The sequence below is a fragment of the Eretmochelys imbricata genome, chromosome 3 (genome assembly GCF_965152235.1).
Source record: "Eretmochelys imbricata isolate rEreImb1 chromosome 3, rEreImb1.hap1, whole genome shotgun sequence".
Classification (NCBI taxonomy): domain Eukaryota; kingdom Metazoa; phylum Chordata; order Testudines; family Cheloniidae; genus Eretmochelys; species Eretmochelys imbricata.
Genome location: NC_135574.1, coordinates 166,974,195 through 166,989,091, shown reverse-complemented (window position 1 = coordinate 166,989,091; position 14,897 = coordinate 166,974,195). Strand labels below are relative to the sequence as shown.

The window sequence follows — 14,897 nt, the reverse complement described above, 5'->3', positions numbered from 1 at the left end:
ACTCTATAAACAGAACATTACATAATTGGCAAGTGGCCTTATTCTCAGACGTGTGAGCAGTAACCACTAGTCAACGGGAGCTGCAGGTGCTCAACCACTCTGAATGTCAGACCCTATATACATTATATTTCAATCCATGTTCCCCTAAACATCTAGTACTGGCTAGTGGTAAGATGTTTACTTGACAGATCAGCAGTTTGAGTAGTTATATCAAATCCTATAGTGTTCCAAATAAAAAGTAAAGTACAGTTTAGCTGAACTATTAAGAATGTTTGTAGGAACAACAGAAAGGGTTAAATTTACGAATACAAAACTGTTCATTTAACGTTTTCAGAGACCTCCTCTCAGAGACAGATAACAGACCTAAATATTAGCAATCATACTTCAGAGTGAGAAGTAAATCAGTGTTCCTGTTTACAGGGTTTTCTATATTCTTTGTTTTATGTTAATTAAAAGTATAATACAAACATAAGCTTACATAAGTACTCTGCTGCAGAACTAGAAAAGAAGTTTGAGAACAAAAGTCTTCCTCCTCCTTAACAACTTATCTGCTTAACAACTACTAGCACTAAGCAGTCTACGAAAATAACCTAAGAACAGAGTAAGCAATGGATAATAGCACTCTTCAAATATAAAGTCAGAAAAGTAAAGACTGAAATAAGTTAGCTGGCAATGTTACATTCAATAAAGTAATCTACAGAATCATAGAAATGTGGGACTGGACGGGACGCAATAGCTCATTTTGTCCAGTCCTCCGCACTGAGGCAGGACTAAGTATTATCTAGACATGGGGTTCTCAAACTTCATTGCACCACAACCCCTTTCTGACAACAAAAATTACTACATGACCCCAGGAGCAGGGACCGAAGCCTGAGCCTGCCCAAGCCCCGCGAGACGGGGCCAAAGCCAAAGCCCCACCACCCTGGGCGGAGGGGAGGCAAAGCCAAAGCTCAAGGGCTTCAGCCCCAGGCAGAGGGCCTGTAACCTGAGCCCTGCCGCCCAGGGCTAAAGTCCTTGGGCATCAGTCCCGGGTGGTGGGGTTCTGACTTTGGCCCAGGGCCCCAGCAAGTCTAGGCCAGCCCCGGCAACCCCACAAAAACGGGGTTGCGACCCACTTTGGGGTCCCAACCCACAGTTTGAGAACCGCTAATCTAGACCATCCCTGACAGTTGTTTGTCTAACCTGTTCTTAATAACTTCCAATGGTCAAACCCTCCCTACGTAATTTGTTCCAGTGCTTAGCTACCCTTACAATTAGGAAGTTTTCCCTAAGGTCTGACCTAAAATCTCCCTGGCTGCACTTTAAGCCCATTACTTCTTGTCCTGTCCTCAATGGATAAAGAGAACAATTTATCACCCTCCTTTTTTTACAACCATTTATGTACTTAACAACAGTTATACCCCCGCCTCAGTCTTCTCTAGATTAAACAAACAGAATTTTTTCAGTCTTTTCTTGTAGGTCATGATTTCTAGACCTTTAATCATTTTTACTGCTCTCCACTGAACTTTCCCCAATTTGTCCACATTTTTGCCAAACTGTTGTGCCAAGAACTGGACACAATACTCTAGCTGATGCCTCATGACTGTGGAGTAGAGCGGAAGAATTACTTTTCACGTCTTGCTTAAAACACTCCTGCTAATACATCCCAGAATGATGTTTGCCCCCACACACACCTTTTTTTTTTTTTGAAACAGTATTACATAGTTGACTAATTTAGTTTGTGATCCACTATAATCCCCAGATCCTTTTTATGCAGTACTCCTTCCTAGAAAGTAATTTCCAATTTTGTATTTGTGAAATGGATTTGCCCTTCCTAAATACAGCATTTTACATTTGTCCTTATTGAACTTCAGCTAGTTATTTCAGACCATTTCTCCAATTTATCAAGATCCCTTTTAATTCTAATCCTGCCCTCCAAAGCACTTGTGATTCCACCCCACACCAGCTTGATAACATCCACAAACTTTATACTTGTACACTCTATGCCATTTTCTTAATAGTTTATTAAGGTATCAAATAGAACAGGACCCAGTACAGATTCCTCTGGGACCCCATTCAATATGCCTTTCCAGCTAGACTCTGAACCATTAATAACTACTCTGAGTAGTTTTCCAACCAGTTGTGCACCCACCTTATAGTAACAGAGGAAAGAGTACCAGGTAACTCATGAAGTGAGAATCTGCAAAGCTTCCCCTAACAACTGGCAATTTAATCTAAGAACTCACTATTTAGGGAGTAAGCTAATGAATAGATTTACAGCATCAGCGAGCCATCTCCAAGTCTGAAAGGTCATAAAATAAAGACATTCCCAACAGTGAAGCTTCCCGAGACAAAACCCCTGACCAGATCCAAGAAGGAAGCAAGCAAAGACATCATGCCTGATGGAACAGGAAGACTAACCATCATCACCAAGAACAGAGGTAGAAGACGACCCTCACAGTTCAGCTGGAGTACCTGTCACTATCCCCCAACGAATCCCATTTAGTAACAAAGAGCTGCAAAATCAGACTAGAAATAGGCTTTCACCTGACACACACACATCAATACTTATCTATAAATGTCTTAAAAAAAAAAAAAAAAAAAAAAACCCCCAAAACGCTAGATGCATGCCTTGCTGAAGTTTAATTCAGCTGAGACCCATGATATTAGCATTGACGCTCCAGTTATGTGATTCTACTGTTAAGAGTAACTTGCCTGCAAATCGAAGTGTGTATTAAAAGCACTTCATAGAAATTGCAAGTGATGAACTTAAATTAAGGCAAACATTTGCTGTTATATAATTGTTTCCTTTAATAACCGTATTCAAAATTAACAGCTGATCATTTTTGTTATGCTCAGAGTTGTCTGAAAGATTTCATAAGAAGCAGTAGAAAGAATCAAAAGTGATGTGGATGGTTATTTTAGAAAGCAAGTACTGAGCTGTTTTTAGCCATGGGATGATGAGTTATGTGTGGTCTTTTTTGGTTTAGCTAGCTGTAATAAAATAGATATGTTTACTTAAAGTCAAAACTTTTAATTTAAAGAGCATGAGTGAAAAGACTGTTTCAATGTAGTGAAACAGCCTTCTGATAAATTCCTCTACTATTTTGTTTAGTCTCAATTTTAGGGATCTTAGCCCTTATACGTTAGTAAGATGGCGACTGAAAGTTTATCCATTTTTGTGGTATTGCCCTTACTGCACAAGTGATTTTCCGGTCCACTGTTATACATTATTTTAGTTGTAATGTATGTGATTGTAAAGCTGTAAGAAACATGAACGTATTAAAAAATCCTAGTAAGATCTTTAACCTTGTATCACAACTTATAAGAGGCCAGAATGAGCAGTGAATTATCTGCCAAGTCTCTAGGGAGACAAGTGAGTTCAAATGTATAACAGCAGAAGCAAAACTATGAAGTCTTTTCTAAAAAGCTGGGTAGAAAGGACAACAGCACACTGTCCTTCTCAAATGGCTCTCAACAAAGGAAATGGATATAAACTCATTTTTCTTAAAAGAAAGCTTACATTCTAAAGTCAACATTAGAATGTTTTTCTGCATTCATGATTATTTTTAAGCATCACACAAGGGAGCCTTGAAGGTGTCTTATCTTCTTGTTTATTTTGATGCATAGCAGCAGGTGGGGAAATGTACCAATACAAGGATTTTTGCTTTTCATAACTGTGTCTGTGGCCAAGGAGTGAGGGTGAAATCAGCCGCCACCGGGGGGGGGGGGGGGGGAAGAGAATCATACTAATTACATATACCACAAAACACGGTTCTAAAAAAGCATATCTCATTGGTAAGCAAAGTTATAAAGCAGCACTTACTAGCTTTTATTCACAGAATCTAGAAATAGAGTGCACCTAACAGGTCATTTAGTCCACGCTCCTGCCACTGGTGGATTATTCTCTGTTGCTTATTTATTAGCATTTGGTCAGTTGTAGTTTTACACTTTCCAAAGAAGAGAGTTTGTAATTTCTTTTCGGAAAGTTTAGCATAGGCGAATGCTCTTTCCCCCCATAACATTGTTTGTTAAATAAAAATTGGTTTTCCTTTAGATCATCTCAGAGAATTGATTCTGTCTCCATTCTGTACGTAGTTGGAGAGAAGAACACCAAGTATTAAGGGATGCAATTCACACAGCTTAACTTGCAATTCATTTTAATCAGAACACTTCTACTATCTCCAAAATAAAAATCAACCCCTATCACTAGGCCATCTCTTCCCATTTCCTAGGTAGGCAAGGTTACTTTCATCAATAGGGTTTGCTCCCAGTCTTCTCTATCTATTTCAATATATTCTTTTGCATATATACTTGAAGACCAATCCCCACACTGTTTTGAAAACAAAACAAAAAACAAACAAACAAAAAAAAAAACTGATGTGCCGGGTTTTCATAAAGCAAAGGATGAATCCCTACTCTCAAATTTAGTTATGGTGTATAATTCTTTAGGTACAGTTACACATAACACTAGTTTCAATATGGAAAAAACCACTGCCTCTACTATGAGTGATGGAAATCCCATAATTATAGTCAAGATAGATCTAAACCCACTGACTGTTTGAAAATGCCAAAAAGCAAAAAAAACTTAAGTGACTAGACAGATTTAAAGCCACAACTATCAACCCCCACCACTAGGGCCCTGGGTTACACGGTCACATTATTCCCTCTCCAATGCAAACACTTCAGGACAAAAAGTAGTATTATTGATTTCTTAGAACTGCTCCACCATAAAACAGATATGAAACAACCCTTCACATCTCAAGACTCAAAATGAAAAGTTTAATCACAAAAGTGTACGGGATACAGTAAAAGCTGTAGAGCTAAAGCAGAAAACATTGGACGAAGATCAAAATGAAACAAACATGACATGATAAGATAATAAATTTTGCAATAAAAAGTTATAAAAGCCAGGAGAGAAAATTGGAAAGTATAATATAAATTTCCTGGGAATACTTGGAGGAGAAGAAAGCACAGTTTCAGTGGGAAAAGGAAAATTCTTAACTCATGAACACACACTGACGAAGGAAAAATAGACTGCCTACATTGCATGTTGCAATAAAATTCCCATAATGCATCTCCCTATCGGAATGGGGGAAATTGCAAGTATGACATCTGTGGTATTATCAGAAATAGGAGGAAAAAAAACCAGACTCTTAAAAGGCAGCCAGTGGAGGGAAGGAGAAAGGGATTGGGGGAGAGGTGTTTGAGATCTTTTATATAAGAGGGGTGGAGAGAAGAGAGATTATTTTTTCTATTACTCAGTTCCCCGACACGAAGTCGAAGGAAGGAAACTACTCCAATAAATCAGTTATTAACGGAGGGAACCAATGAAGCAGTCTCATTTATAAGGGTCAGATCCATGTATTCTGGAACAAAAGCTCTGCATTCAAGTTTCTGAATACAGCACAGAGAGGAAATAGACAGATGGTATCAGAAGAGGAATCTTAAGGCAGAAAGATTATTTCAACCTAGAAAGTCTCTTTTATTAGAAGATGGTTGTTAATGGCTATTCAAAACATAGCCATTTACAGGCCTGTCTCTCTTATCTAGTTTTCTTTTTCTAGGGATAAGGAAGATGCCATGTTTTTGATAAATGTAAACAGTAAAAGTGTGATGTTTATGGATCCTATATCTCAGTGTTTGCAGAGTATAGGCTTCCTCTATAATCACCTCTAGGTATGCATGATGTTCGCTATGAAAATTAAAAGCCGCTAGGTGATTCTAGAATCGTGTGATACTTGGTATGAGAATTAAACATGCATGATTCACTATGGAAGGATTTGAAGCAATTTTGCTGCAGAAGTGCTACTATTATCCTATTTAAAGTTATATATGAAGAGAGAACCATGACTACACAGAGAAGTCCTGATTCCCAGTCACCTCCTGATCACTATATTGAGCAGGCTTCCATCATGAATACTGAGTGTCAGAGCTGCTGCATCTTGGTTCTTCAATCTGTTAAAGCCCCTTGTAAACTCCCTACTTAACAATATTTTAAATTAGCCACTTGCATACAACATACCAAAGATGTTATGTACTATTATCTATGACACACATGAACCCACTAGTCTGCGTATTCCAAACCAGACTCTATAGTTTCATCTCTGAGTAAGGAATTAGTGGAGTGAATCTCCATACATCCGGTTGGTCATTCAATACCACTATGATGGGTGCAGAGTATAAAAATCTAAATAGAACAGAAAGTCAAAGAATACAACCAAAAATATCTTTCAAGTTCCAAAAATAAAGGACTGAAACCAAAGTGCAAATGCTAAGAAATTTTGAAAAATATTATAGTCAACCAATACTTACGATAATTAGAATTTTCAGCATATTTTGAACAAGATTTCACACATTCAGGTAGTGATCTGGCTGGAAAAAAACCTCTAACTCAAAGCATCATGAAGTTTTATTTAGTAACTATGTATTCAAGTTGAACAATAGCTATTTTGAAATTTCATAACAACAATTCCTACCTGCTACCATCGCATCTCCACCTGCTGGGGTTCCATTTTCTTGCTGAGCTACAAGTGATTTCAGAATAACTTGTGTTGCTCCCAGTCTTGGCAGGGTGACATGTGTAAGAAATGGCAAATTGTTTTTCTTGGCAAATGCCTGGCTTGTTTCCCTCCTTTTCCTAAGAAAGCCGCCCTCTGGAAACAGTACAATCCACTTCCGGTCACGGCTCCTGTAATGTTTGTCTAGATGCTCCTTTAGGAGCACAAGCTGCTGGTCACGATGAGCTTTTCCCTGGGAGGGGGAGGAGAGAAAGGTTAGCGATATTTTAAGTAGTCTTAAAATCTAAGCAGATTTTTAAAAATCCTAAAAACTGATCAATTAAAATAATGTTTAAACTCTGTTTTTTCTCAGAATGCTACATAATAAACCTTCAACGCCAACATAAATACTATTTTCCCAAAGGCAACCACGGATGGTCAACTCAATGCCACCCTCATAAGGGACGAAGAGAGGTTTTCAGAAGTGAGAGTAAAACTGCCATTCTGACCAGTTCTCTTTTTTAAGTGTAATCTTTAAAGTGCAGTTATACCGTTAAAAAGGATTCCGTATGACATAATAAATATGGAACCCCAGACCACTATCTGTTAACGGTCCTCTGATCAAATTTGCCCAAGTTTACATGTTAAAAAAAAAAGTTTTTATTGCAACTGCAAACCCAACGGGAATCCAAAGTCAAGATGGTTTACACACCACCACTCATAATAAAGTGGTTGCAAGACAAAACTCTGCTCTCACTGCATTCACCCTTGTGCAATCCCATTATCTTCAATACAAAGGAATGGGACAAGTTCTTCAGTACTGGTCTCTTTCTTTCAGTAGGGTTGCAAAGGTTTAACTGAGACTAGAATTTAATTCTGTTGATAGCATACAAGCCAAACACAGAACTCTTCCCATTCTCCCATAGTTGGGCTACCTGAACGTATTACTTATTTGTTTGCCAAAGCTAGCAGTTATGACAATGAATACACCAGGGAAAGATCTTCTCTGTAAGAAGACACTATTTTTAAAATAGGGTTAGAACTGCACTGTAAAATGAGGGCATTTCCCCCTTGGTCATGGTTTTAAAGAGTAGGTTTGCAATATGTACCAGCATTCAGCATTTATAAAGTAGGTTTTTGATAACTGAAAGAAGAAATAAGACAAAAACTAGAGGTATTCATTTTAAGTAAAGTAAAAGTTTGCCAAGAAAAAAAAAGAGTTCGTTTCTTAAAAAGAATCATCATAAGTAATCTGAAATTAATTTATATAATATAAAATATGGCGATTATATGAGAAATTTCAATTAGGAGGAATTCCCTAAAAACATTCAGGCCAGCAAGCATAAACATTCATATTATTGTTTCTAAACAAAACTGCTGTTAGATGAGAGAGAGGCACCACAAGCTACATTCTGGCATTCTATAGAGGTAGGCAGCTACTGGCACAGATTAATTTTTTGGTGTGTGATTCTGAAATTATGTTTTGTTATCTCTTCTATTTAGAGGACAAGAGTCTGATTTGTAAACAGCTCTAAATAAATTCCTTGCTAACATTTGCAGCTATCTAACAAGAGTCATTCCTTTTGTGCCAAAAAAAGACTACACCATTAACACAAAGCATTACTCAGGACAACAAGATATTAGAAGGGTAAAAAGTTGGCACTAAGGTAGCTAGTCTGGGGACTCTGGTAGTTATTAAACCTTAAGTGGTAAGTAAAAAATGACTGTGCTTCTTCCCTTTACTACTACTTTTTGATATATTAATACAGTCTCAATACTATACACACACACACCCACCCACCCCAAATATGTTTGTTCCTGGGGTAACACCCACCAGGTACACTCAAGCCAGACAGCTGTGTGTTCATGGCCCATTAAAGGCAATTAACTCTCACAAGGAGGCCATAAAAGAAACTCATTCCATCCAGATGGCTCTTCCTGCAGACATCTTAGCCTCCAAGTGGCCAACGGCTGGTCCCTGTGAGTCAGCAAGCCATGGAAGGGCATGTGATGTGCTCATGTGACCCTGGACTTCATCTTGTTGCCTGTACTTTTCCTGTGCTGTGTATTTTGTTTGGGACAGTAAAATTCCATCCAAATGGCAGAGGGTATAAAAAAAAACCTTGAATCATCTCCATGCTGCCTCTTTCCTGCTTTGATTCTCTGGACTGTGGATTTACAACTGAAAGGAACATATTGACTATGGACTGAGGACCTTCCAATCTTTTGGAAGTTACCTGAGACTTTACAAGCCAGCAGTTTGTTCCATCACTGCTGCAAACCTAAGATAAGAAATTTGCAATGATTGTATGTTCATGATCTATTAACCATTTTAATTCTCTTCCTCTTTTCCCTTATAAATAAACCTTTATGTTTTAGTTACTAAAGGACTGGCAACTGCGTATTTATTGGGTAAGAGCCGAGTTTTATATTGACCTGGCTATGTGGCTGTCCTCTTGAGATCAGAAGAATCCTTTGTTTGATAACATTGGTTTTCAATAACAAAGTCTAGTGTTTGGGTGATGAAATAAGGCATAGGGGCAGACTTCCCCTCTGCCCAGTGGGTACTCAACTCCCCCCCCCATCCCCAGCTACGCTTCTTCCCGCCCCTACACCGCCCTCACCCCACCTCCATTCCACTTGTTCCCCAAAGTCCCCACCCCTATTCCACCATCTACCTCCAAGTCCCAACCCCTGCCCCGCCTCTTCCCCTAAGCGTGCCATGTCCCCACTCCTCCCCTTCCCTCCGGGAAAGTCCTAAGTGCTGCCAAACAGGTGTTAGGCATGCGAGAGGAGTGGGGGGCGGGAAGCGCTGGGAGGGAGGGGGAGGAGAGGGGACACGGTGCTATGGGGGTGGGGAGGAGGAGAGGAGGGGGGACATGGCTGCCGGTGGGTGCAGAGCACCTGCTAATTTTTCCCCAGGGGTGCTCCAGCCCCGGAGCACCCACGGAGTCGGCACCTATGAAATAAGGGCTGGAATGCCTCAGGCGACAGCATTTTTAACTTGTTGTTAAGCCGTGTGGTAAGACAGAAATTTACTTTTGTTACTGTCTTGGTACATCGTATGATAGAATAACCACCAGTTTTGGGGTGAATCTGCCCTATTTCTCAGCAGTTTGTCTTGAATCTGATGTCCTCAGCTGTGACCCACTGAGGCATGGTGACGGGGCGGGATGGAGAAAGGTGACTTATTATAAAGACATTTCTGCACAGATTTTGAAATCACAAGCTTCCAAACTTATCTGTACTTTAAAGATACACTCACCAGATTGCTTCTTAAATACTGCATTGGTCAGGAAGTATGCAGCAGTTGATTATCTCCTAATTTGCCAAGCCCCTACACACACTCCATAAAGTTTACATGGGCCCATATGAGTCTGGTAACAAAAGTGAATTGCATTCAAGGAACTTCATATTTTAGAGGTCAGATCTTTCCAACCTCTCAAGGATATGGATGAAACAACACCCAGCAAGCACCGGATGCTCTCAGATACCATCATACTAGACAGCCTGAAAAAGTTGTGATTTGGGGAGGACCATTTGAAAGAGTTAAGGAGTGGCTAAGAAGAAGAGGAAAGTAAACAGATGGTAGGGCCACCAAAGCAGCAAAAGTCCTTGAAACACACCCTTCTTTTTCTGATAGGCCATTAAAATGACAGCTGAACCATGATTAGACAAAAAGAAAAGGAGTACTTGTGGCACCTTAGAGACTAACAAATTTATTTGAGCATAAGCTTTTGTGGGCTAAAACCCACTTCATGGGATGCATGCAGTGGAAAATACAGTAGGAAGATACACATACACACACACATACACACACACACCCCATGAAAAAATGGGTGTTGCCATACACACTATAAAGAGAGTGATCCTTTAAGGTGAGCTATTATCAGCAGGAGAAAAAAAACTTTTTGTAGTGATAATCAAGATGGCCCATTTCCAACAGTTGACAAGAAGGTGAGAGGAACAGTAAGGGGGGGAAATAAGCATGAGGAAATAGTTTTACTTTGTGTAATGACCCATCCACTTCCGCTCTTTACTGAAGCCTAATTTAATGGTGTCCAGTTTGCAAATTAATTCCAATTCAGCAGTCTCTCGTTGGAGTCTGTTTGACTTTTTTTTTTGTAATATTGCGACTTTTAGGTCTGTAATTCAGTGACCAGGAAGACTGAAGTGTTCTCCGACTGGTTTTTGAATGTTATAATTCTTGATGCTTGATTACAGTTACTACAATCCATTGGTGATCTCCCAGAAAACACCATCCTGGCCACTATGGATGTAGAAGCCCTCTATACCAACATTCCACACAAAGATGGACTACAAGCCATCAGGAACAGTATCCCCAATAATGTCACGGCAAACCTGGTGGCTGAACTTTGTGACTTTGTCCTCACCCACATGTATTTCACATTTGGGGACAATGTATACCTTCAAGTCAGCAGCATTGCTATGGGTACCTGCATGGCCCCACAGTATGCCAACATTTTTATGGCTGACTTAGAACAACGCTTCCTTAGCTCTTGTCCCTTAACGCCCCTACTCTACTTGCTCTATATTGATGACATCTTCATCATCTGGACCCATGGAAAAGAAGCCCTGGAGGAATTCAACCATGATTTCAACAATTTCCATCCCTCCATCAACCTCAGCCTGGACCAGTCTACACAAGAGATCCACTTCCTGGACACTAAAGTACTAATAAGCGATGGTCACATATACACCACCCTATACCGGAAACCTACTGACCACTATGCTTACCTACATGCCTCCAGCTTTCATCCAGACCACACCACACGATCCATTGTCTACAGCCAAGTTCTATGACACAACCGCATTTGCTCCAACCCCTCAGACAAACACCTATAAAATCTCTATCAAGCATTCTTACAGCTACAATACCCACCTGCTGAAGCGAAGAAACAGATTGACAGAGCAGAGGAGTACCCAGAAGTCACCTACTACAGGACAGGCCCAACAAAGAAAATAACAGAACGCTACTAGCCGTCACCTTCAGCCCCCAACTAAAACCTCTCCAGCGTATCATCAAGGATCTACAACTTATTCTGAAGGACGATCCCTCACTCTCACAGACCTTGGGAGACAGGCCACTCCTTGCTTACAGACAGCCCCCAACCTGAAGCAAATACTCTCCAGCAACCACACACTACACAACAAAAACACTAACCCAGGAAACTATCCGTGCAACAAAGCCCATTGCCAACTCTGTCCACATATCTATTCAGGGGACACCATCACAGGGCCTAATAACATCACCCACACTATCAGAGGCTCGTTCACCTGCACCTCTACCAATGTGATATGTGCCATCATGTGCCAGCAATGCCCCTCTGCCATGTACACTGGCCAAACTGGACAGTCTCTACGTAAAAGAATAAATGGACACAAATCAGATGTCAAGAATTAGAACATTCAAAAACCAGTCTGAGAACACTTCAATCTCCCTGGTCGCTCGATTACAGACCTAAAAGTCACAATACTACAACAAAAAAAGTCAAAAAACAGACTCCAACGAGAGACTGCTGAATTGGAATTAATTTGCAAACTGGACACCATTAAATTAGGCTTCAATAAAGACTAGGAGTGGATGTCTCATTACACAAAGTAAAACTATTTCCCCTTGCTTATTTCTCCCTCCCGCCCCGTAACTCTCACCTTCTTGTCTACTGTTGGAAATTGGCCATCCTGATCATCACTACAAAAGGTTTTTTTCTCCTGCTGATAATAGCTCACCTTAATTGATCACTCTCATTAGTGTATGGCAACACCCATTTTTTCATGTTCTCTGTGTGTGTATATCTTCCTACTGTATTTTCCACTGCATGCATCCCATGAAGTGGGTTTTAGCCCACGAAAGCTTATGCTCAAATAAATTTGTTAGTCTCTAAGGTGCCACAAGTATTCCTCATTCTTTTTGCTGATACAGACTAACACAGCTACCACTCTGAAACCGAAGATTAGACAGTTGCTTTAGGATCTGCATTCTTCTAGCTGGTGACTAGTAGTTCTGTAGCACAAGCAATAGTCTTGATCTTTTGTGGAGGGAGAGCATGGGAGTAACAGAAACCCATTGGGTCACAGTTCCTTGAGGGCACCATGCATCTTCCTATCCCAGGAGCGGACAAGTTAGAAAATGAAATTTACACTAATAGCAGGCCAGTTATTAGGTGAAAAAAGAGCACTAGTCACCCCCTTTGAAAAAAACAAATATTCTAGTTACTGCAAGTAAACCTGTTCATGAGAGGGAGGGAGGGGAGTTCATTTTTATTATGATACCATGATCAATGCTCAAAGAAGATTATAGGGGTTTTTGTAGCTACTTTTGCAATGAAAAATATTGTATGCCAGTGATGTATATGCCCATCAGAAAAACAATTACAGAAGAAAAAGATACATTTCTCTTTCACTGTTTGTACTCAGATTCCAGATAGCATACTTCTCTGATTAATGAAAATTTGAGGTCTGCAGTACCATAACCTTTTACAAGGGTAAACATTGTTTTTGCAGCTTAATAATTTTTCAATTTAAGTTCAGATATACATTGGTTACATTAGGTAGATGGAAGAGCAACAAAAACATCCAAAAATATCCTAAAATGTATAACCTATTAGCAAATCTGCCTCTGCCCTCTAGCATACATAACTCAGTATTTGTCTTGTATGTGTGCTAAATGTAAGTAAATACAAGAGATAGAAAGAAAGATCGATATTTTAAAACGTGTCAGGTTCAGTTCTTCTCTCAGATGCACAAAGAGTACTATCATGTAACCAAAGGTCATCCACAAAGCACTGTAGGCCCACCACTGGAGGTTATTTTATTATGTAATCGTGCCTGTAATTTGATAGGCACCCCTGTAATCTCCTAACTGAAAATCTGATCTGAAATTTATATTTTTTCAAACAGATCCTCAGTCACTCCATTTTAAATACAGATTAGCCTCTTTCCTCAAAGTTACAATATCCCAGTTACCCTACACCTGCCTGCCCCCTTCCTAACCCAGACAAATAAATAAGGCGGGTGGAAGGGAAGAAGTGTGTATATTGAATGTCATACTTTGCATAACTGGAATCAGATCAATGTTAGCTACCAAACCTTTTTTACATTTTCTTATTCTTGGAGGATGGTTTGCTCTGCATTTAACAAACAAAAAAGTAATACAGAAAATCTCAGTAAGCATTTATCTGTCAGCTTTTAGGATAATATAGCCAACAAACAAGAGTCACTGATGTTTACACATTATCAGTATTCCAGGCCTGATTCAGCACTATATTATTCTACATTTATGGCAATGTACCTCTGTTAGATTGTAAACTCTGAAGCAAAGACTGTAATTGACTGTCTAATTGTACCATGGCCTAGCACAATGGGACTCCTCCTGGTTGAGGCCTCTATTATCATATAGATGTTAAGTAATACAATTACTAAAAACGAATTAAAATATTTTAATTTATTTTATATTAGATCTATCTCTAGCAAGTACATTTCAGCACAAGCATTTCACCTTGTAATCCCCACTACAGAAATTACACAAATAAACCCTAGAAGACCACACTGAAATTCTGGATCTAGAAAACTTAACAGAAAACAGAGCACTGACTACATGGATAAATCAAGGAACTACCATACGTCTATTGTTTACCTGTTTTATAAAGAAGTCTCCATGGATCAGCGATACAATCCCAAAGTTTGTATACTTAAAAATATGATCCATCAGCCACATCATCTGACGGACAACCTGAAAAAGTTTAGGAAAGGACTTGTAAGTATATACTGTATGCAAAGAATCAGACAGAGATCATCTTTTCAAAAACCAACAACAAACCCACAAGCTAACGCATAAACAGTATTAGCTCTTCAAAAGTGAAAAGTGGATCAGGTGCCATTTTGTTTTCTAGGAACAAATATGACCCCTCTCGTTAGAGTCAGCGAACAATTTTACCTTGCTACTCAAATGGTGTAACTTTACACAGGCACACTGTATGCCCCTGTGACACTCTATACATTGGGGGAGCGCCCTGTAACCCCCATATTCATCACATATATAATTGTGATATTTCATATGAAGCATGCCATGTCAGGTATCAACCCTTGCAAACGTTATGATCTGCTGAAAGCCATTGTTCTATCTAAATATGTGTATCATTAATGCATATAAAATTATAAGAATTGTCTTGTATGGTTTTCATTAAAATATGCTGTGGGTTTGGGAAGTGCACAGATACTAGCTCTCCAGAGACAACGACAAGGGAAGTAACCAATGCCCAGGTGGGTGTTGAACGTATATCACCAGTCATTGTCCAGCAGAGGAGTTATAATACAATAAAAAGAAAAGGAGTACTTGTGGCACCTTAGAGACTAACCAATTTATTTGAGCATGAGCTTTCGTGAGCTACAGCTCAC

General features: G+C 39.5%; 1 protein-coding gene across 4 annotated transcripts in view; it reads right to left on the bottom strand.

The window, feature by feature from the left end:
• Nucleotides 1–14,897, bottom strand: part of LPGAT1 (lysophosphatidylglycerol acyltransferase 1) — a 125,727-nt gene that overhangs the window by 46,873 nt on the left and 63,957 nt on the right. For 3 of the 4 annotated variants that reach the window (XR_013345725.1, XM_077813785.1, XM_077813787.1), the window contains 3 exons: nucleotides 14,137–14,232; nucleotides 8,717–8,761; nucleotides 6,459–6,732 (listed from right to left, as the gene is read on the bottom strand). Coding sequence is in view for 3 of the 4 variants with exons in the window: in XM_077813785.1 (XP_077669911.1) it covers nucleotides 6,459–6,732; nucleotides 8,717–8,761; nucleotides 14,137–14,232 (415 nt within the window). In the remaining variant the exon portion in view is untranslated. The remainder of the gene's footprint in view (nucleotides 1–6,458; nucleotides 6,733–8,716; nucleotides 8,762–14,136; nucleotides 14,233–14,897) is intronic. The other variant, XM_077813786.1, reaches the window with a different exon arrangement.